The sequence below is a fragment of the Parasteatoda tepidariorum genome, chromosome 2 (genome assembly GCF_043381705.1).
Source record: "Parasteatoda tepidariorum isolate YZ-2023 chromosome 2, CAS_Ptep_4.0, whole genome shotgun sequence".
Lineage (NCBI taxonomy): Eukaryota > Metazoa > Arthropoda > Arachnida > Araneae > Theridiidae > Parasteatoda > Parasteatoda tepidariorum.
This window is the reverse complement of record NC_092205.1, coordinates 77,704,522-77,728,691: the sequence shown is the minus strand read 5'-3', so window position 1 is coordinate 77,728,691 and position 24,170 is coordinate 77,704,522. Positions and strand designations below refer to the sequence as shown.

The 24,170-nt window shown below is 27.3% G+C and overlaps 1 protein-coding gene across 3 annotated transcripts in view; it reads right to left on the bottom strand.

Moving 5' to 3' along the window:
• Positions 1–24,170, bottom strand: part of LOC107446374 (copper-transporting ATPase 1) — a 33,791-nt gene that overhangs the window by 1,995 nt on the left and 7,626 nt on the right. For 2 of the 3 annotated variants that reach the window (XM_043054975.2, XM_043054976.2), the window contains exons 4-21: positions 23,682–23,816; positions 22,373–22,536; positions 21,942–22,103; positions 20,513–20,592; positions 20,176–20,338; positions 19,060–19,293; positions 18,175–18,315; positions 17,146–17,379; positions 15,135–15,275; positions 13,345–13,533; positions 9,750–9,932; positions 8,162–8,432; positions 6,682–6,840; positions 6,319–6,461; positions 4,773–4,976; positions 2,258–2,375; positions 2,074–2,176; positions 881–1,511 (exon numbers count right to left, since the gene is read on the bottom strand). In XM_043054975.2, coding sequence (XP_042910909.1) covers positions 1,241–1,511; positions 2,074–2,176; positions 2,258–2,375; positions 4,773–4,976; positions 6,319–6,461; positions 6,682–6,840; positions 8,162–8,432; positions 9,750–9,932; positions 13,345–13,533; positions 15,135–15,275; positions 17,146–17,379; positions 18,175–18,315; positions 19,060–19,293; positions 20,176–20,338; positions 20,513–20,592; positions 21,942–22,103; positions 22,373–22,536; positions 23,682–23,816 — 3,095 coding nt within the window. In that variant the 3' untranslated portion in view covers positions 881–1,240. Of the gene's footprint in view, positions 1–880; positions 1,512–2,073; positions 2,177–2,257; positions 2,376–4,772; positions 4,977–6,318; positions 6,462–6,681; positions 6,841–8,161; positions 8,433–9,749; positions 9,933–13,344; positions 13,534–15,134; positions 15,276–17,145; positions 17,380–18,174; positions 18,316–19,059; positions 19,294–20,175; positions 20,339–20,512; positions 20,593–21,941; positions 22,104–22,372; positions 22,537–23,681; positions 23,817–24,170 lie in introns of those variants that run through there. The other variant, XM_043054977.2, reaches the window with a different exon arrangement.

Genomic DNA, 24,170 nt, shown 5'->3' with positions numbered 1-24,170 from the left:
AATTATACAAACGAACAAAAATTATCTTCTTTCAGCCATGCAAATTATTGCCTAATTAAAATTTTTTAAATTTTAGTGAATGTCAAACATAAACATTTTTACATATGTCATATGGTTATGCTTAGTTAATGCAAAAATTATCAAATTTGGTGAGCGATAGTTTGTAGTGTTCTTTTTATAGGGACATTGTAGGGGCCTTTCTATTTTGACCCTCGTGTCAACTATTTACTTAGTAAAGATTATGTAACAATTAGCTACACATGTTTAAAAACATGCTACATTTTATAATGTACTCTGGTGTTGCACTATATCTTTTTCCAAATAATTCAAGATTGCAATTGTAATAAGGCTAAAACCTAAGCATTAAGATTTTTTCTGGTACTCATAATTTTTCTTTTTTACAACCAGATTTATACTTTGTTTATCAATTGGGTAGATACTAAAAAAAAAAGAAATTTTTTTTTTAAATTTTTATTTTTTTAAAAATTTAGTAACAAATGGCTATTTCAGGGTTCAGATTCAAATAGCTGATGAATTATACATATCTGTTAAATTCTCTTAGAGTAGCATAATGAAAATACATATTTTCATAATTTTTTTTTTATTATTGCCTTTTAAATAAGTGTTAAAATTTATTGTTGACACAAGTGCTAAGCTATTTATTTGTAAATAAATAGAATTATTAAATAAAATTAAATTTAAAAAGTATTAATCATTTATAAATAATTAAACATATTTACAAAATTTAATTACAAATTAATAAAGAAATGAAGTTAATAGTGTTTCTGTGAATGGGAGTACTAGTTGAAGGTTGCCATAATTTAAATTCACACTTTTTTGTTGCCTACTTTTTAATTTATAATATTTTTATGCTGTGTCATAAATAATATAAGTACAGTAAAATCTATGGGTACCTAAATTAATAGCACTTTGCCATTTATTTTTCAAGCAGTGCACTTCAAAAATAATTTTTTTTTAATAGCAACTTCGTGTATTAAAATCTCAAAAAATGTCATGAACTCTATGATTTTTTACAAAACTAAATTGTAAGTAAATAATTCTAGAAAGCTCATATAATGCATATGAATATTCAGTACTAAAAAAGTAAAGAATTAAAAATCTTTTGGAAGTCAGATCTGTGGATAAAAATGAATTCTACTGAAAGTAGCTTTTGTTCCATTTGCTCTTTCAGATTCTGTGCATTTATAATCCAATATTAAGTGAGTTAAGTATCTGAAACTTAAATACGTTCTGTTCCAATAAATGTCTCCATTTCTTGGCTCTCTGCATCCAGAAGAGAATTTTCTTTAGTTTTATTCCTTGGAACCATACTGAGAATAAAACTAAGATTATTACTTTTAGTAGACCCCTTTGGATCCGGCATTGGAATATCGTCTAAGCCCCTGTGGATAGATATATCATCGCCATATTCCAAGCAGTGCAGTCTAGTTTTTCGGAGCACTTCTAGATAAGCTGGAGTCATGAGCTTTTCCTTAGTTGGTTTCTTATACCTAGATTAAATTTACAAAATAAAAAAATTGAGTAAAATAAAGGCATTAAAATGGAATATTGAAATTCATATAATTAAAACAAATTGAGTACAATAAAGGCATTAAAATGGAACATTGAAATTAACTTCATATAATTAAAACATGAAATAAACAGCACTAGTTATAAAATTTAATAAAAAGCTGAATAAAAAATAATGAAAAAATGAATAAAGAAATTATATATGGTTGATAGAAATTTTATTTAATTAAAACATGAAGTAAATAATAATATTTCCAAATCATATTAGCTGTTTTTCTGTAGATTTGGGCCATGTAAGATAATTGATGTTTTAAAAATATCTAATCCTGTTGGGTAAATGTATAATTTTTTTTCCTCTTTCAATTAACAATTTAAAAATAAATTATTTCCAAAAATAATATTTGCTTTAAATATTTTCATTAATGTTAATTCCTATAAGTTCTTTTTCTTATTTCAAATAGCATTTCATTGCAGTGCAAATTAATTAGTAAAAATGTAAGTAATTTTTTTTAAAAAAATGCATGATAAAGGAATGAAACTTACAGTTTTAGCAATAAAGATGAGCATACAACAGATACAGATGATAAAGCCATGGCAGCAGACCCCATCCAAGGTTTAAGTATAAGTCCCCAAGGTCGAAATATACCTAAAATTGAATCAACATAAATCTCACAACGAAATTTTTCTTGAAATGATATTTAATAACAATATAGAATTTTAATATTACCTGCAGCTAAAGGAATTCCAATTAGGTTATACATGCTGGCAAAAATAAAATTATATCTTATTCTTCTTACTGTGCAATTGGAAAGATCAATTGCACCAACAACATCCAAAAGGTCATTCTGAAATATTAAATTAAAACTTTTTAGAAAAATCAGCAGTCAAAAATATAGACTACTTTAAATACTGAAATCAAAAGAGGGTGAAGAGAAAAAAGTGGAGGAAACATTTTATAAAATTTTAAATTATAAGTGACATTACATTTGAATAAAAATGAATAAATTGAAGATTTTACAACAATTAGGATATTATGCTGTAATCAGGGTCGGGTTAGTATTTTGTCTTGAAGAAACCTATTTCTTCTGGGATCAACTGGAAGAAACAGGTAAAAATGGAAGAAACTGAACAAAATAGAAGAAACTAAAAATGAACAATACAAATGTTTATCACGAAGCGCAGAAGCTTAATTTTAAATAAATTAAATTTATTACAGTACCAAAGTTTCCTAGTATGAAGTTTTTCAAATTGTTTTAGTTTTATTTAGAATTTTAATATCTACAAATTGCATTATTTAAATATTCATACTTAACAGAATTTGATTAAAAAATTTAATATGGCATTTGCAATGATGAATTCAATATGTAATTTGTAACAGAATATATATTTGATATATGATTTGTTAATTTTGTAGTATTAATAAAATTGATTATTATATTTTAACAATTCATTATGTAACTGCGAAATAAGGTTTTATTATACTTATTTATGTAAAATATTAAAGGACTCCAGTTATTTAAATTTTTTAAGAAATTCATAATTTTTTTTTTCTTCAAATTGTTGCTTTTTAGTTTTTATAAGTTTAAAAATGATGTATTAAGTAGCTTAGAAAATCATTCTATTATTTAAACTACATAGAAATTATTAACTTTTGGAAAAATTGTTTTAATATTTGATATCTTTTAGAAAAAAGTTTCTTCTACATGGGTTCGAAGAAATTTCTTCCAGGGTGTTTTGTTTTAAAAAAACAACAACTTTGAAGTTTAACTTTTGTTTGATATACCACAATTAAAGGTAGGTAGGAAAATTATAAAGCCCAAGCTAGTAAGTAAAGAATAACCAAAATACATCCAGAGCACAAGCATTCCAATTTAAGTAACAAAAGCTGATTTATTATCATGTTAATCTGACAAAAATATAAATAAAATATTTTTGCATTTGCAATTGGATAAAATCTGCAAAAATTAAATTTCTAAAGAAAAGAAGCTTATCTAATTTTGGATTAATAAATTTGCTTCTATATTAGCATAAAAAATTTACATATATTTTTTAAAGGAATATTTTAAGTAAGGCTTTAATGTTAAAATATATAGTTATTTGACCAATCCATAGTTGCCAACCCTTAGTTATACAAATGCAGAAGATCAACAAAATAATGCAGAAGGAATTCCTAAAAATGCAGAAAATTTCCACAACATGCTAATAAATTTATAAAAAAGTAGATTCATTTATTTATGATTTCATAAATCCACTATAATATAATGCAGGGGTAATTGTGACACAAAGCAAAAAACACTAAAAATTTTGTGTGCAAAAATTCGATATCAAATTATAAACCAATCATATTAAACATAATTTTTTGAATTAGGATTTATAATCAAATTACCCACTATTGAAGAACATCACACCTTTATAGTAACTGATTCCAGAAAAACTTACTTCCTACTAGAATTACGATAATAGATTTTAAAATTGTGTGAATATGAAACGCAATCTTAGATTTTAAAATCGCATGAATATGAATCATGATATAGGATTTTAAATACATGAAAATATAAATTGTGATATCGAATTTTTAAATCGCATAAATACGAATTCCAATTTGTAGTTTTTAAATCACGTATAAATACAAAAATTGATATTATAACCAGAGAATACTAGTCACAATACTGAATTTTTAAATCCCGTAACTAAGGACTGATGTACAATTTTTAATTTGCGTGAATATGAATCGCAACACCAGACTTTTAAGTCAGGTACATACGAAAATTTATATTAGATTAGAGTGAATAAGAATCGCAATATTAGCAGATACCAGGCTTGGGACTCCCGAAAAGCTTGCTTGTATCGTTTTCATTCAGCCATAATAAATATATTTTCACCACAAATCCACTGTTATTTTTTTTTACACGGGCCACTTTTTTTCAACATTTGCTTACGCGCCAGCAAACAGGAAGTCACGTGATAATGGGAAGTGGTTTTGCAGAAGAAGCTGAATTCCTGTCCTCATTGGTAGATGAGAAGAGAAATCCATTGCGTCTTACCTTAAGGGAGGACCACAGCGAGTGGACTCTCCCAGGCCGTTACAAGAGGAGCAGCAACGTTTGAATTAAAGAAAATTTGAGCTATCAGGCAAGAGAGTGAAAATACGGAAAATCTTAGCTTTTGCAAAATGCAGAAGGGTTAGAAGCTATGACAATTAATGCATTTTCCAAGGCAATATTTCATTTAACAGCACATACCCTAATAAGAACAACATCAGCAGCTTCTACAGCAACATCTGTACCATTAGCAATAGCAATCCCAACATCAGCTTTAGCTAGGGCAGGAGAATCATTTACACCATCACCAACCATTGCGACTTTTATTCCCTGTTCTTGGAGTTGCTGGATTTTCATAACTTTGTGTGATGGTAACACTTCGGCAAACACTCTAGAGATTCCAACCTATTAATAGAAATTTTATAATTTTAGGCTATAATAAGTAATAATATTTAAATTGCTCGATATAATTTTGATTGCTGTATTTTAAATACTTGTGCAAAAAATTATTTTATTTTCATTAACATTCTATACATTTTGTTTACCTTAATTTATCAAAAGATTTTATTTTATAAATGGCGTTGTAAAGCTGATCTAATTCTGAGACGACAATCTATTTCATACTTCGTAGTCTTGCAATTTTGGACCAACCCAGAATACAAGGGAACTCCTGGATCAAATATTGGGACAAACTAGGACTTTTTGATGGAAGTAACCCGCCTTTGCGTTCCATGGAGGGGAAAACCACTAAAACCTCCTATAGCCTGACAGCAAGGGAATTCTAACCCATGATCTGTCTATCACTGAAGATATTTTAAGTCACCAATGTGGTCAGTACGAATTGGGATCAGAATTCGTATCAATCAGCCACCGCTGCGATTCGAACTTGGGTCCCGTCATCTGATCCCCTGAGCCACAGTGGCTCCTATCAAAATATTGTTATTTATTTGAATTTAAATGAAAGAAAAATGGGAAAAATAATGGCCAGTCTAAAACATTTAACAATAAAATATTGAGCACATAATTTTTTTTCAAATTACATAGCCATTAAGACAATCAATACCTGAAAAATAATTTGTGTTCGTAATTTGCTTATTTATTTATTTTTTAAAGAGAACAATAGAAATTAGATTTTAATAAACTTCAAGATGACTAAACAGCAAGACTTTTAATGTTTTCTGCAGAGATGCCAATTTGCTCCGGACTGCGGACAAATCTCTTCGAGAGGTAATGTATGATTCTTGGTTTAATAAATTCGATTTATAGGGTTTTCACTGACCATTACTTCTAAATAATTCAAAATCTTAAGGGATACACCACTTTTTACAATTAGGCCGTGTTGAACCTAATTGCAAAAAGTTGGAAAATTAACCGAAAATCAGTAAATTTAAGTTTTGTAGTTCTCTGCTTCTATATTTATAAGGAAAAGTAACTCCCAAAATACTTTATAAGAAAAATTAATTCCTGAAAACAATATGTAGTTGATTAAAGATATAAATGAGTATACTTTCAAATATATATATACAAAAAAATAAATAAAATACAATGATTAAAAGTAGTGTTGTCTTAAGTTTCATTTAAACTACAATGCAATCATAATGATAATTTCAAAATAAAATTTCTACATATTTTTCATTCAAACAGATGAGTCAAGATATGCTAATGCTATCTCTATGTCTACCAAGCAAAAAATATCTACAAGAGATGAAGTGTACTTGTGTAAAAATAAAATACGGCAAAGTGTTACCTGTCTAGCGATTGCAGCTGCAGTCTTTTTGTTGTCACCAGTCAGAAGAATCACATCCAATCCCATTTTCTTGAGAGTGTAAACAGCCAGGTGTGCCTCTGGTTTTATGGTATCCGCAACTGCCATCATACAGATAAGCAGATCTAAAAAATAATATTTGAAAAAGTTTAAAAACAAATTTAACCATTACTGAAAAATCACTTTTTCTTTGTTTTTTTTCTTTTTCTAACGCACTTTTCACTATAGTCATTTTCACTTCATATTCGAGCCAAATGAAACATGAATTCTATATTTTTTCATGAATGGCCTGATTATTAGAGGGTAAATTAGAAATCAAACTCTGAGAGGACAAATAAATCATACCATCAATAGCACATAGAACTGCAGTGTGTCCCATTTCTTCATGGTCTTTCATGAGGGTGTCAATATCATCTGACACTTGGATTCCATTTCGCAACATCCATTCTCTGTTTCCAATTAAAACTGTGTATGACTTAGCTGCATCACCTTCGGCTGGGTCACCTTTAAAATTATACTAAGATTGTAATAATACTAATGAATGTTGTTAGAGTAATAAATGGTGCACATATTTTAAGGAACACAAAAATTTTAGTTTAGGAAGCACAATTCAATGAACCATACACTCCCATACAATTGGTAACAGCTCTTTTTTAGCATTCTATTTTGTACTGTAGGTGTACCAAACAGTAAGGAAACAAGAACATAATTGTTCTATATGCTTAACCTATTAAAATTGACATTAGAATATTTAATGTTTAATCTAATGAAATTGGTGTTAGAATATATGGAACTAATTCAGATTTGAATAGTTTTAATAGTGGCATGTCATTTTAAGCAGTTTTTTTTACAACCTTTTAATGTTTATAGTATTTTTAATAAACTTAACAGTAGTAAAAACAAATGTTATATATTATTATTTATAAACTTTATGATTTCCAATAGGGTTTAATAAATTAATTGATTATAATTTGGTACTATGTCATAAAATAAAAACAATTAATAGATAATGAATGCAAAAAGAATTTTATTAGTTTTAGAGATGTGATATTATATGAAAGTTTCTTCAAAATATCAATATATCAAAGATTTACAAATTTAGAATGAAATATAACAAATCATGAAGGCATTTAATTATTTAGAATTTTTTCAATTTTACAATTAATTATGATCATAATGAATTATATTTATCCCAATAAAAATACTTGATAAAATAAGGCACATTATGAACACAATTTTATTCATTTATCTTTTTTACAGCACAAAACTTAAGATGGTTAAAAAAATTAAGTATTGCAATTAAGTACTACTTATTTCATTAAACTAAATACTAGGTATGTTTAAAAACTGTGTTAGTTATAACACATGTAAAATTTCTATCTTGGTAAACTAATGAATTGAACTACCACGGAATCACTGTCCAAATAACCTGAGAGTGAATGATACTCTTTCTAGAGAAAGCTACTCTAAAGTAGAAAAATAATTAAAAATAATGTAGCAAAATATAAGAAAAAAATTGAATTATTACGAAACACTGGAATAATCAAAATATGCTAATTTGTAGATTGTCCCATCTATTTACTTCTGAAATTTTCTTAGAATATCTTCATGAAATAAACTAGAAAAAATGGGCTTTAATTTGAAAATGAATTTTATCTCTAAAATTTTAATATTACCAACAAATAATTTTTACACAATTTTGATTTAATTCACAAAACTATAGACACTAATGGAAAAAACTAAAATTAACAATTTGTAAAGTTCTTGTCAAAATTTTAACTCCAAGTATTAAAATATAACTTCTAAAGAATAAAAAATAACTCACTGGAATTTTCTAAATTTTGAATTAACTCAGCTGCAAGATTAGAAGCATTGTGTTTGGGTGAGCCATAAATCTTTCTGTCAATGAGAACGTTTTCGGCTGCATCTTTTTGAGAATTGAGACTTATTCTGCTGTGCCTCTTAGCATTTATTAGCTGCTCAACAGAGGATTCTTCTTTTAACATGTGCTGTATGTTTGTCACTTTGCAGCGAAGACCACAACCAGGTACTGCAGCAAAATCTTTACAATTGCCAAATGTTTCTGTTTGCAAAGTCTGAAATATTGTAATATGTTAGTGAAAATCTTTTCAATTAGACTGAGTGAAAATATTTTAAATTAAAATATGCTGTTGAGCAAGGAAATACACAATAATTCCAATCTTCATTAGAAGCATAGTTAAAAGGTAATTTTACATTTAAATTATATTTTGAAATTTTCCCCATATACCAAAATCAAGAAATTTTTCTTTTTACATCTGGTAATGTATAAGATGTATAGTGTGAAATTTTTAAATGGTCTTAAAGACACTTCTAAGACTATTTAAATATTGCATGATAGAAGAAATTGAAATAAGAAATGAGTTGAAACAAATACAGACTGGAGGCAAATTATCTGACCAACTTCAATGCACATAGTACATAAGAGATTAAAGTATAGTTTTGTTGTTTATGTATTCAAAAATAACATACAAAGTTTTTTTTAAAGTGTTACTTTATTTAATGTATTTGAAAGAGCTTTTTCAATTCATTTTAATATTGTTAAAAAACCAATTGTCAGACAAGGTTGTCATCCAGGTTAAGATTAAACAATTTCAAGACTAATGATATGATGGCAATGAGGTCAACAATGTGCACCGGTTGCTTTTATTCTCTATACAGGTTGGGATTAATTTTTTAAAACTGGATTATGGAAATTTTATCTATCAGTTGGATACTTCTTTTTTTTATGCATCTTATATATTTTTCAGTTTTACTCAGCCGGCCAGGTAGCCGAGTGGTTAGCGCGCTTGATTGAAGCCAATGGCTGCGGGTTCGAATCCCGCTCTGGGCATGTATGTTTCTCTCTGTGTTGTTTTCTGATGTGTGAATGTATGAATGAGGCCCACTCTATGAACGGGTATTTGTGGCAGTGTGGCGTGGGTAATGTTGCTCGCCTCCGTGACTTTGGTTCATAGGTGCCCACAGGATAACGATAAATGAGCAACACTTCCGGCATCTTCTAAGGCGAAAAAAGGAAGTTCAGTGCCTGCTGTTATTAGAAAAAAAACACAGTTTAACTCATTAATTTTTTTAATGTTTTCACAACGAATGTCTGTTATTAGTTCATGCAGAATTAAACTCGGCATGTGGCTATAGCATGTACTCTTTTGTATCACTGCATGTTAAAGTTGATCAGAAAATTCTAATTCACGCAGCATATTTATTTTTTAAAAAATATATCATTAAGAAGATAAGTATAATATATAGTATTAAATAAGTTATTTAACAATAAAAAACTGAAAACTTTCCATGAAAATTTAATATAAGTTCCTAAGAACATTTAAGAAAGTTTTGCTATTTTTCTCAATTAAATTTTTCAAATATTAGCTTACTTCTTTCACAAATTTAGTAATAGCAGCTGCAATGGGGTGCTCACTGTTTGCTTCAGCAGTACCAGCAATGGCTAGAATCTTGCCTAATGACATAACATTCTGTTCCACAAAAATACACACCCGAGTCATAACCGGAATACCTTTAGTTATAGTTCCAGTTTTATCAAAAAGCACACATTTTACCTGAAAGAAATTTAGAATTAAATATATTTTACAAAACTATTATAGTAACCAAAAAGGTAAAACAAAAAGTTATTTGAAATATACTGTTCCTGAAAAAAAAAGATTAATTTATTATTGTAACAAAATTCAAACAAGATATGCTGATTTTTTAATTTTAATTGTATTCATGAGTGCAGTTAAGCACAATATACCTGACTCAAAATATTTAAACAATTTTATAAGCAAATTTGCTTTTGAAATAAAAAACAATTATCTTCATCTCCTGGCTCTTAAAATTCTATAATTTTGTAAAATTCAAAATCAACAGTTATGTTAGCTAGCTAGTGGAACAGAATAAAATTGAAAATTGGTCATAGCAATCATTAATTTAAAAAAAATTAGTATCCTAAATATAATTTCTCAGGGCCTGCACTAAGCTTTTGCCACCTTGCCAAATACGATAAAATTATTAATTATGCAACAAAATAGTGCTTTGCAGAAAGTATAGGTGAATGAGTTTTTCTACTGAAAAGGAAAATATACATTCTCCTTAATCTTGAAAAAATTAAATAAAAAAAAAATATCAAAAGTAAATTTTTTTTTGGAACAAACCCTGTATTTTATTTAATTACCATAATTTTAGCTGAATAAGTTGCATAATCAATTAGAATTAAATCCAGATAATGTAAGTATGACGCAACAAGAGAGATTATGTAAGCATGAGATAAACTACCATGAAATGGAGATTACAATGTTACTTGCCGGATCACGGGACAAAAATCTTTCCTATAATTTGTGTCAATAAAACAGACTAAATGGTAGCAAGATGCATATTATTATCCTACTACTTTTGAATAAAATATGTTTTCTCATGACAATAACATAATATTTCTTCAGGTTTATCCTTATATTACTGCTCTACTCTAAGAAGTTATCAAACATTAAACCAAACTATTCCTATTTCTTTTCCTAAAAGGTGATAAAATAATATCTACATATTTCACACTGTTTCCCATTCATTGTCCATTTACTTTTTCCCAACTCCAAAATGACTCTGGATTTGAATTTGCATTTTAAAAATAATTCAATCTATAGTAAATTTGTATTTCGATCTGAAGTTTTCGACAGGAAAGAAATCAATAAAAAATTATTAAGATTTGCCATTAGTTAAGAATTTCGAAAATTAGCTAAAACTTTCTATAATTAGCTAATTTCTTCTGCAGTATCATGGTAGCCAAGGCCTTCTCAAGAATTTTTTCTCCAGCCATGGTAATCTAATCTATTACTCTTAATATAGCGAGATCCCTTTCTAGGCAGTCAATCCATCTGAGGTTGGGTCGGCCATTTGTTCTAGAATATTTCCTGTGTTGGAAGTTCTTTGTCCATTCTAATAACATGATTCATTTAATTCTTTAGATTTTTATATACTTGATGAGGTTGAGTTCTTTGAAGACATGAGAAAGTTCTAAATTTGAGTGTCGGAGCCATCCATTTGTATTCTTCCAAAAATAGCTAGCTCTAACATGAGCCACTCAAAGACTCCAAGAGCATTTACATTTTTATTTCATTGTCCAAGTTTCTGATGTGTATGTCAGTATAAGTTTGATTAGATATTTATAAATTAGATATTTATAAATATGATCAGATATTTGATTTTAGATGCTTCTTTAATCCGTAAAAGCATCTGCTGGCAGCATTGATTCGCACCTGAATTTGAATTGGCTAATAATTTGAAGTCCTTAGCGAGAGCGCTGATTTCTCTTGTTAATAAATACTAAGACTTATTCAATGGACAATAAGTTATTAAACAGAAATAGTTTGTTAGCACAAGGTGCATAGCCAAATCTTTCAACAAAAAATAAGCATATATTAAGTACTTTTTAAGCACTATATACATTAACAAAATGCAAAATAATTTTCAAAGACTTTACATGATTTTGATAAAATAACTAGTTTCTGGCAAAGAACTCTTTTCTTGATTTTATTAGCCATTATAAAATGATCAAGATTTTTTGGTTCGATATCAGAAGGTGGAAAATGAAGCCTGAAATTTGAGAATATCTTGCAAAATGCAGCCGAGTTGCTCATGAGAGTGCAATAATTTCACTAAACTCTGTTCAGTAGACGCACATGCCGACTCACAAGTATTTCATCAAACATGTAAAATAATTGGTGGTTTCATATGCTATGGACCAATGGTATGCCGAAATAGATGGTGGAATGAATTGTAAAAATGTTGAATAGAACAATGTGATAAGCACGCTTTTGCATAATACATAGCAAAAATCAACATGGTAAAGAAAAAAATATCAATTTCGAAAAGGGAAAATTAAGCACTTTTTAAAAACACCCAATGAAAAAAGCAACTTTAACCCTTTCGCAACGCAAAGCGCGAAAGCGCGCTTACCGCTGAGGCCGTGTGTCTCCCCAGGGCCGGAGGGTTTTTCGATGTTAAGCCTAATTCCATGAAATTACCGAAATATCAGCGCGTTGTTTAATATTGTTCTGTAGAGTATTTAAGTGACATATGCTTTATATATATTTCTATGGATACTTTATTTACTTAAGTTATTTCTTGTTTAAATGTATATTTTACACATTTTATTTTCATTATGTACTTGTTATTTTAAAACATTTAACATTACAAATCTGAAAACTAAATATGACTTAAACAGGGTTCCTACACTATTTTAAGAAAACAATATCCTGACTTTTGCAGGTTTTTCCTGACCTTTTACAATAAAATTCCTGACCCGCCGTTTCCCACTCCAACAAAATTTTTAACATTGCAGTTTCAATTAGTAATAATATGCTACTAAGTCATAACTATCATATATTGAATAGTATAAACTCTTATATATTAAAAGTGGAATTGCGTAATAGCACTTTATATCCCAAATTATATTTTCAGAAAACTTGTGAAACATATTTTTAATTATCATGATTNCATAAAACATTCCCCCCCTCCACTCCTTCCCCTAAAAACCACGTGAATGTACTTTCATCTTGAGTGGAAGGTCAAATCTACATGTATCTGAAACCATATGGACATACAATGCCATCTTTTGGAAGAAATTTCATTTTTTAAAACGTTCCGAAACGCTGGCACAAATAAGTGACGGTCGGGGGTGAACGAGAAAACTCTCTGACACGCGGGTGTGTCGGCCGGGATGTGAGCGCGTTTCTTGCTGGCACATATATGTGACAGTCGGCTCGAAAGGGTTAAGGGCTTTTAAAAAACGAATATCGAAAATAAGCATCTTTAAGTACTTTTCAAAAACGCTACGCACCATGTAGCATACTTCTTACATAAAATGTGCAAGCAAAAATTAATTACTTCATCAATTAAGAATTAAATAAAACTGATTTTTAAGACTAATTCCCTTTGAAATGACATAATAATAATGGATAAAATAAAAACAGCTACGCTTACTTTATGGGCTAACTCCAGAGCCTCGGCACCTTTAATCAAAATACCATTAATTGCACCCACTCCAGTTCCGACCATAACAGCTGTTGGTGTGGCTAGACCTAATGAACAAGGACATGCAATAGCTAAAACAGTAAGTGCACATTGGAAGGCAAACTGGAAGATGATTTCTGAATCTGAGGCATCTTCTTTCTTTAAGTGAAATTAGAGAAAACATTAAAATATCATAAAAATAATAATTTCAAAATAAGTAACGAAACATGATTATTTATTAAGAACACAAAAATTTAGTTACATTGCTCAAAATGAAGGGTAAAACAATATTAGTTAAGATATAAAAAACTTCTTTCTTAAATATAACATACATATATTTTTAAAAATATTGGGTGATTTAAAAAAAAAATTTATATACATTTTTTAAAAAAAATATTTTTTAATAAATATTAACACATATGACACACTATTATGTATTTCTACACATTACAGAACAAAATAAACCTAAAAGGTAGTTAGTGACAAATGTAACTAAAATTTAAATATTGTATGCATTAAATAAAATGTTGCCTGCATAGTAAATGAAAAAACAACTTCACTAAATAAAAATTTTCACTGCATAAGATAAGGTAAATTTCTGTAGTAATAAGTTTAAAAGTTATAAACAAGATTTCAATAAAATAATAGATGAATGCATGATAACTTTTAGTTTAAGACTAAATAACATTTATATTTTATAAAACATTATGTCATTGAGGAATTATTTTCGGAAAATAAATTAAATACAGTAGAGCTCCAATTATCCGAACCCTTATTATCCGCACGTCCAATTATCCGAACTATGTCCGAATTCGTTTTTTTTTCTTTTATGATTAGAATACTTTTTAACTTATCAGCAATTTTTCTAAATTTAGAAGAATAAATAATATCCACTACATTTGATGACCATAGTTAATTTACAACCTTTTTTAGCTGTTTTCTTATAGTAGACATACATGTATTGTTATACAGTTAAACCTACATACCTCTTTAGCCCTCGTCAACTGAAAATTATTTTCCAAGAATACGAACTTCATTTTGACAGTCTAGAACGTCAAAATGATGTTGATCCAGTTCAGTTGATTTATTTAAAAAGAATAAGGGATATGGCTGCTAAAAAAAAAGAGCATTTTCTTTGAAACAAAAGTCTTTTCTGGATTTCTTTTGCAATGGTAAATAAAGAAAAATGTGGTTAAATCAGTAATTGACAAAAAAATTATAAAAAGCTAAAATATGATAAAAAAAAAGTTTAAAAAAAAAAATTAAAAAAAACAAAAAAAAAACTTTTAAACACGCCGGAGATAGTACTGCCAGTCCTAAGCCTGGAAAAAGTGAGAAGGAAGTTTGTGCATAAATAATAATAATTTAAACTAGATTTTGAACAACTTTCCAATTATCCCAACTTATCATTATCCGAACCATGTTCGGTACCGAGCAGTTTGGATAATCGGCGCTCTACTGTAGTTTAAAGTGTTATTATGTAAATAAAAAGTAAGATTTTCGTATAAGAAAAGTTTAAAAGAATGTTTTTCACTTATTAAAATGAGAATTTTATTTATTAACATAAAAAGTAAGGAAATGACAAAAAATCTAACATAACACAATGTAATTGAAAAATTCATAGAAATGGCAATAAAAAAAAATAATTCAATTCTTTTTTCTTATCAACTATTTGTATTGAATAAAAAATGTATAAAGAAACTCAAAAGGGAAAAATAAATAATGAAAAAAGTTTGGATTAAAGAACAAATACTGCTTACATGTTTCATGTGATACATTTTAACTACATCAACTAATACATAGCCAGCAACAACCCAACCAATTAATGTGATAACAGAGACAGCAACTACTACAGGAACAAAGTAACCAGCAATTTTATCAGCTAACTGTTGAATAGGAGCCTGAAATAAATCACACAAAATAAAACAATCAATATTACTTAACTTTCATTTTAAAGAAAAAATTTTGAAAATTTAAGAGCATAAAAAAATTTAACAAGCATTTTTTTTTGTGAAAAACTTATGATTAACTTAGAGAACAAAATAACAGACAGATAATATTTCAAATCAAAAATGGAAACAGTCACTGTATAAAAACATAAAATCAATTGATGTATAAACATATTAACTGTGTGGATAAGTAATGCATGAAGTAAAGAATGATTTATATAAGTAATTAGACAAGAAATAATTTTTTACAAATTAAAATTTTAAACAAAACCCAAACCTATTTAGGAAATTAAAATATTTTCTATTGATATATTTTAATTTTAAATTCGATAATGATCCTCTGCTTATTAAAACAATATACTTCCTTTTTCAGTTGTTTTTTAATCCTATTATATATGATTTCCTTAAGCAATTTTAGTCAATAGCTCATATTTCCAATGAAATCTGACTTATACCATAACTGATAATGTACTAATACAAATTTATAAAATATAAATATTGAATTAAACAACTCGTTCTAAAAACAATGAATTTTCTTAATTCAAATACAGTAGAGTGCTGATTCTCTGGACCAAAGCCAATATGGATAATTGGACAATTTTAGAAAACTGCGATGAGAATATTTTTAAGTAATTTCCCTTCAAACTTATTCCAGACTTAGGATTAGCAATTGTGGTAGTGCCTATTATATCATATTACAAATAGCGTGCTTTAAAGTTTAATTTTTAAAATTTTTTATAAGAAACTTGCTTTCTTATTAGAAACCAATTTCCAACACAGAATTGGGCAGAAAGAACATGAGGTTCTTTCTAAAGTAAGAGGGACAAAAAAAGTAATTTTTCGACCCCTTTCAGATATTCTCATAATAAAGAAGCACTTAAGCAATTTTCTTGCTTTTTTTTAAGAAGGTGGGAAAAACACTTGGTCCTTGAATGCATCGGATAAGTGGTCAAACCGGTAAATTATGATAAGCAACGCTTTACTGTAACTGAATTTTAAAAAGTATTTTTCCTCTTAAAAATAATAAAATGTTGCATATACAAACTAATTGGGATTTTAAACAGTTAAAATTATTAAGAATTTGGGAAATTTAAAATTACGAAATAAATTGAGGAAAAATTATAATTTTAAGTCCAATATAAATAAAAAAGAAAGTGAAATATATAAGTAATTAGTAAATATCTTGCATGTTAACACCTTATAGGATCCAGATCAAATTTCAAAATTCCAACACAAAAAGCAAAATTAAAAGAAAAGGCTTCTTGCAATCTAAGCCTATTCTTATCTTACTCTTCCTTTGCCCTACCGGTAGTCTTTTCCTCATTCTAGTTCCCATTTTATAGCATTCACAAAGTAAAAGAATAACAACCACGATCAATTTGCACTCACAAATAAGTAATCACATCCTTAATTGACGCAGGAAAACATAGCTAACAATAGGCCGTTTTTCAGTAATATATCCAATCCGCATCCACGTAAAGCTGATAGTACCATAATCGAAAAGCAATACAAAATTGTGTCACATATTTTTCAGTGATTTTTCAAGTCGTGAAGTTGGGCATTTACCAGCAATATACTGATGCATAGATTCTAGCTAAATGTGTTATTGATTTATCACTTATTGATGTTAGATTATTTGATGAATCATAAATCTCATTCACATCTAACACAAATCACTCATATCTGTACTTAAATATATTTTCTAATTATTTTTTTAAGCCTTATACAAAACTAAACTTATAAGGGAAAAAACTTTCCAAAAGAATGTCTTTTTGAAAATGACCACAAATAAATATTGCCATAAAGAAAATTTTAAAATAACCTTTGATGTTTGAGCTTCTTCAACAAGTTTCACAATCTGTGCTAATGTAGTATCTTTCCCTATGTGAGTTGCCACAATCAAAAGCACACCATTCTGATTGACAGAGCCACCAATCACTTGAGAATTTGGCTTTTTTGGAACAGGAAGAGATTCTCCAGTAATTAATGACTCATCTGCCATGGAATTCCCAAAAGCAACTCTACCATCAACAGGTATTTTAGCCCCTGGTACCACCTACATTAAAATAAATAAAATATTAGCTGAAAATAAAAATAAATTTTAATAGATAATTATAACCATAATGTAGACACATAGATTGTCATTTTATCACCTTTCTTATTGACATTTCATTTTTATTTTGACACTAAATTTGTAAAATTTATTAATCACTTTTAAAAGTGTAAAAAAAATTCAAAAAATTTCACTTAATTGCAGAAATATTGCTTCGTATAATAATAAAGAAAATATTTCTAGCAACAGTATAATTTTAAAAAATAAATTCCTAGCAGCCAAATTTAGTCTGTGTGAAACAAGTTGCAATTCATCCCAATACTAAGTAAAAAGAAATTACACATAATACCAAGAAGCATGTATAAAAATTTGGCTTCTGATTTGTATAATTCCAAATTTCTTTACTAATAACCGCTAAATCTTTCAACTCATAAAATCTTGGCAATAAATTTTCCTCTATAATAATTGAATGCTTTATCGTGAAAAACAAGTGAAGAATACACACAATTACCATTCTGAAGTGGGTTATGGTTAACAAGTGATTAATCAGGAAGCTAAGAAAATTTGAAATCTGCTTTAAAGTTGAAAATATTTTTTCTTTTAATGTCTTTCACATAATTTAATTATGTGGCAGTTCAAATTTGTTGAAAAGTTATGAATACATGCAGCTCTGAATAGCAATTGTAACTATATGATTTGTATAACAATTTCATACATTGGCTGATTAAATAAAAAATTCACATTCAAAACAGGCTATAAATTTTAAGAACACACTACTTATTATTTAACATTTTATACTTTTAAAACATCTCCTCTTTGAACAAGCTCAACATCAATTTGTTTTTCGTTTAATATTTGTCCATCATCATCAATTTCAACTAGTGTAGCCTCTGTTGCTTGTAAAGACAAGAGTTTAGCCAAGGCCTCTGAAGTTTTACCCTGTAATATAAACAATTTGTAATTCAATAATATGCATAAAAATTTTTTTTCTGTACTTTCGTAAGTATTGTAAAATTTAAAATAACAGAAATAAAAATATTCCTGTACTTATTTTCAAAAAATTAAAGTTTTTCTCCAGATTTTTTTAAATGAGTGACTAAAACTAACTCATTCAATAATTATATTTTTCTCTTTATTACTATTTGATATATAAAATTTAACTTTTAAACTTAAGTAAAAATTATATTTAAATTTACATTAATGTTTCAGAAACAACACTATACTTTTGCTGTTTAAATGAACCTTAAACAGTAAAAATTTACATTTTTTGCCATCAAATTTTAACTATTTTTTGGAAGATACTAAGTATAAATTAAGTATAGTAACTTAATTTAAAATAACATTTCTGGAATTTTTTCCCAAAAATTAAGGTTTTTTTTCTCCAGATTTTTTTAAAATGAGTTTGACTAAAACTAACTCATTCAATAATTATATTTTTCTCTACAATATTATTTGATATATAAAATTTAACTTATAAACTTAAGTAAAAATTGTATTAAAATTTACATCAATTTTTCAGAAACACTACCTTACTTTTATTGTTCAAACGAACTTTAAGCAGTAAAATTTACATTTTTCGTCATTTTTGTCATCAAATTTTAACGATTTTATAGAAGATACAGATGTTATAATAGAATAAAAATTGAGAGTCAATTATAATGCCAAGCATTAATATAACATTACCTTTGCAATATGCTCTAACCATCTTCCTAAAGATATAAAAATCAGAAGCATAGGAGGAGTTTCAAAGAACGTTTTAGGGCTATGATCAGCTTGGACAATAATGAAATACAACAGAGCAGCAACACTGTAGAAGTATGCAACAGTAGTAGCTAACATGATCAAAACATCCATGTTTGCAGTACGATGCTTCAACGCTTTGTAGGCTTGTACATAAAAATATCTCCCACCATAAAACTGAAATAAATAAATAATTATTTTACTATAGAATCAATATCATAGAAATAACATTCCCTCAAAAACAAAATATATCAAGTGCAATTTATTTATATTTTTTTGTTCTTAAGAAGAAATGAGTTTTTAAGAGTAAAAATGTTTTTATTTTATTGATTTTATAACATAGCATACTTTGACATTTTATAGAGTATATTCATAATATTGTAGTATAATGTAGAAGAAACAGGAGAATATACAGTAACAGTATAGATCTTTATTATTAATAAACAGTCATAACTATATCAACAACAAATATCCTAGTAAATATTTAGCAGGAATAATGAATTAATAGAAATATAGAGTAATGTAACATACTAACATTAAAGTACAACTGCATTTTTGCAGTTATAATGCTGATTTACTGCTATGTATATTTCTTTCAACAATAGAAAACTAAGTATTACTTCCTATTCCTTAAAATTTTAATAGAGAATTTTGAGAAATATATATTTAACAGATAATTAAAAGTGACATTTAATATTAAAAAAATATAATCTAATAATTGATGTTAGTATAAAAGTAATTTATTTTAGTGGTCACTACAGAAGTTAGATAGTTAATCAGGCTGCAATTCCTTTATTTTCTTTTATAATATAGGTTGAATTAAATGCTTAAGATGTCTTTCTATTGTTTTTCTAACTAAAAACCAATTTTCCTATTTGTTGTTTAATAAATATGCCCAAATGTGAAAGGCTTGATTGGTTAACAGTTTATACTGTAGCTAAAAACCAATGTAAAGATTTTATAGCATAAATCAAATTTTAAAAAAAGTATTTCAATATTTTTCAATTGAAAAAAAATATAAATGAATCTAGAGAATAAAATAAAGTTACAAATAAGTACCTGAACTGGTGTAGCTAATAGAAACAGGTACAAATTTTCAGATGAAAGGCCAGGAATGACATGGTGCATTGGTTTACCAGCCATCATTAATCCCATATAATACATCATAACAACCATTGATGGAAGACCAAATGCTAATGATAGGTAGAAAGAATTACGCCACCTGGAGAAGGTAGAATCTATTTTTAATATAATACTCTTAGAAAATGAATTTACCAGCAAGAAAAGCTTTAAATCAAATAGATTTTTATTAATGTAGTAATGACAATTTTATTTATCTTTAAATTTCAGCTAAATTAAGTTTTGCAAAAAATAAAGAAACTTATTGGTTTATTACTTTCTTATCTCTTCTTTCTGCATAAAGTAACTAGAATCTCTAGTATGGTCTGTCAAGGGATATGCATCAAAACCAAGAGCCTGCAAACACAAAATTTAGAACACTTAAAAAAAAATATGAAGTACTAATTCTTTCTAAAACATGTAAATTTAGGATCACTATTTGTTTGAAACAAAAATTACTAAATTGATTTATTCTTCGCCAATGAAAAATTTTATCTTCCAGATTGTGTTATAGCAAAAAATTTTAAAACATGAATCAATTAGATTTGGAAATGAGTAAACTAAATACATAGAACAATCTATATAAAAGGAAAAAGTCCATCATGACATCATCTTGGGTCACCAAGTTTAACCAAGTAAGGTAATATGTAAATGGTATAATAAAATTATCTTTTCATAATAACAATAACAGTCTAAAGAAAACAAGTCTCATTAATAGACATGCTAAAAAATTAGCTCATTACTTCATAAATTAACTAGATCTTTAATTTTAAAAAATGTTCAAGACAATAAAGATGTTCAAGCATTTTAAATAATTTTGTTTACAACAGAACTAAGAGAAAATAATGAGGCAATTTTAAAATTGTTAAAAGTGATTTCATGGTGAAAAGAATATGCATCTACTTCATAGTAGAATTTTTGTTTGTTTAGTAAATGTTTTCAAAACAACTTTATTTTGTGGAAAAACTTGACCATTAATTCTCTTAAAATCTATTTAAATATATAAAGAAGCTCTAAAGCAGAAATAAATTACCCTAATTCGTTCTGGATAAATGTTAGAAAAATCATAGTATTTTAACATTTAGTTGAATTATCAGAAAATCAGCATTGATTTAAAAAATTTGATTTAAATCATTGATACCTTGGTTAGGGAACTGAATATAGATGCTAAATCGAACTTCATTTCATCATTTATTAGTTGAGCGAACCAGATTTATTAACTATAAATAAAACTCTATGAAGAAAACTTGGAAATTTTTCAAATTGAAAGATTAAAAAACATATGTTCACAGAAATGCTAACATAAGCAAATTTTGAACTTAATAAATTAACACTCTATGGACACGGCATTTTCTAATAATTTCATCCTTAGGTTTTGCTGCATCAATAACTGATTTTCCCCATGTTACTAACTGGAACAGTATAGTGCAGCAGTTAAATTCCATTATAATTTTGCCAAGGGACTAAGCACTTGAAGGGTTAAAAAAAACTTTAATTTATGAAAATACAAAATTTGAAAATCATTAGAGTCAAATGTTCAAAATTTGAGGTTTCTTTCTGTAAACATGTTTAAAATCCATTTTAAACTTGCATCATACAAAAAATGACATAGAATCGCCTAATTAATTTTTTGGCCTTTAACTTTCAGCTGCTTATTAAGTAATGAATTTCTTAGAAAACAAAATATGAAAGAAAAATAATGAAACCTTTATAGTATCTATAATGTTCCTAGGTCCTGTAACTTCAGCATCAAACTTGAAATAGCCTTGTTGAGTTGCTAATGCTACAGATGCCGATAATACTCCAGGGCATTTTAAAACTGTAGTCTCTATTTTGTGAACGCATGAAGAACAAGTCATCTTACCAATCTATAGAGGAAATATACCCAAGGCATAGTTAAAATATTATTTACACAAAGTTAAAAAAAAAATTTTTTCTTGATGTATATAATTAAATTGCATCTGAAAAGTTTATTATTATTTTTAAAAAAAAATTATATACTCAAAAAACACGCATATTTCAAAACTACATTTTACATTTTAAGTAACAATATAATAAGATACATTACATAAATACAATATTACATAAAAAAATTTATAATAAAAGAATATATAGCCACAAAACAAGATATACTTACATGCAAATGCACTTCTCCATGTTCAGTTGATACATCATCCAAGACTGTACTGGGGTAGCCCAGATCCGAAATTGCAGCAGCCAACTGGGAGGGCAGAATGTAGGCAGGATCATATTTAATCTCAGCTTTCTGGGCCATTAACGCAACCAATACTCGATGAACCCCTATTAATATTATGAAATACATATAAACAATTATAAAATCAAAATAAAACCTTCAGTATATTTTAAAAATATACTTTAGTTTTTTTAAAATTATTTCTTATAATTGTATACTTGCACTACAAGAAGATCACAGATACCTATACATCTGACCTATAATGTCAACGCCAGCTGATCGTTTCTAAGCAAAAGGAAGTGTTAAAGTTGAACTAAGTTTCTACACATAAGTTAGAATGTTAAGTGGCGTGGAATTTACTAAATGCATAGCCATATCGAAAATCAAATTTGTTGAAATATAATTCTTTCTCATCGTCTTTTACCTAACTTAGATTTATTATTTGTTTGTGTATTTTACTGTAACAGTGATATATTTTTATTTTGTGTACCTGGCAATTTTGATGCATAATAAGTTTATGTTCTCTATGACTTTGTGCCTGTCTTTGTGTTAATTAAGAAATGTTTAATGAAAGAATTGAAATCTTTGTGAAAGAAAATAGAATGTACTAAAGACTTATTAGGTATTCTTAAGATAATTGAACCTTGATGGACTTTGGCTTACACGAAATAGAATACAAATATTAGATATACTTCTATTAGTTTTCTTATGAAATTGTTTTAATTGCTTGCAATAAGAGCTGTAAAAAATTTTCAACTTAAACTTTACGTTTTTTAAGCTTAATAGAAAATTGAAAACTTATAACTTAAATTAGATTTCTTCGTAAATTAAATAATCGTTGAGAATTTCTTAACTGTTAGATAAAATACTTATATTACATTAAAATTTGCAATTAATTTTAAAATCTTTATTCAAATATTCCAATTTGAAAATATTATCAGAGATTACAGTAAAGTAACATTTATAAAATTTTTGAAATGTTATAATATCATACAATATCAGTTAAATATAGCTACTTTGCTAAGATTTTTCACTTATTTGTAAATACATTTCATTTTAAGTTGTGTCATTAAAGATACAGCAGTCAATATATGCAATAGAAATATTAATCCCATCAGAAACTATTACCACATGAAAAAGTTCTACAATGCTTCATTTGTATATAAAACATATTTAAGCTTATTTTAAAAATTATAAAAATGATTGCACTAGCAAAACACAATAAAATAGGGCAAAATAAAAGTATTCTTACCATCAATTTTTGAGATATTTCTTTCAATAGCAGCAACACAAGAAGCACAGGTCATACCACCTACCCTTATGAAGCATTTCTCTAAATCTTCATCATCATCTGAGAAGATCTGAATTTTTTTAGGAGATTTTTGTTCTGAAATAGCAAAAATTTTATTTATAACACAAAAATTTGTATAATCAGTTGTATGTATGATAAAGATACTGTAATTAGATATAAAGAAAAAAAAATCGAGAATATAATGAGAATAATTATATAGAACTTTAACATTATTTGCTTTTACTTTAAATTTTAGAGAATGTACACTTCCCTCATATGGGAGGAGCATACATTTTGGAGTTGAAATAAGCATTTTTCCAAATAAAAATGAATATACATTTAAAATTATGCTTTGATTTTCCTAAACATGAAAACTTGCTCAGCAATAAAGACAGAAGCTCAAATTTTATGAAGAACATTCTTAAAAATGTTAGAAAATTATTCTAATAT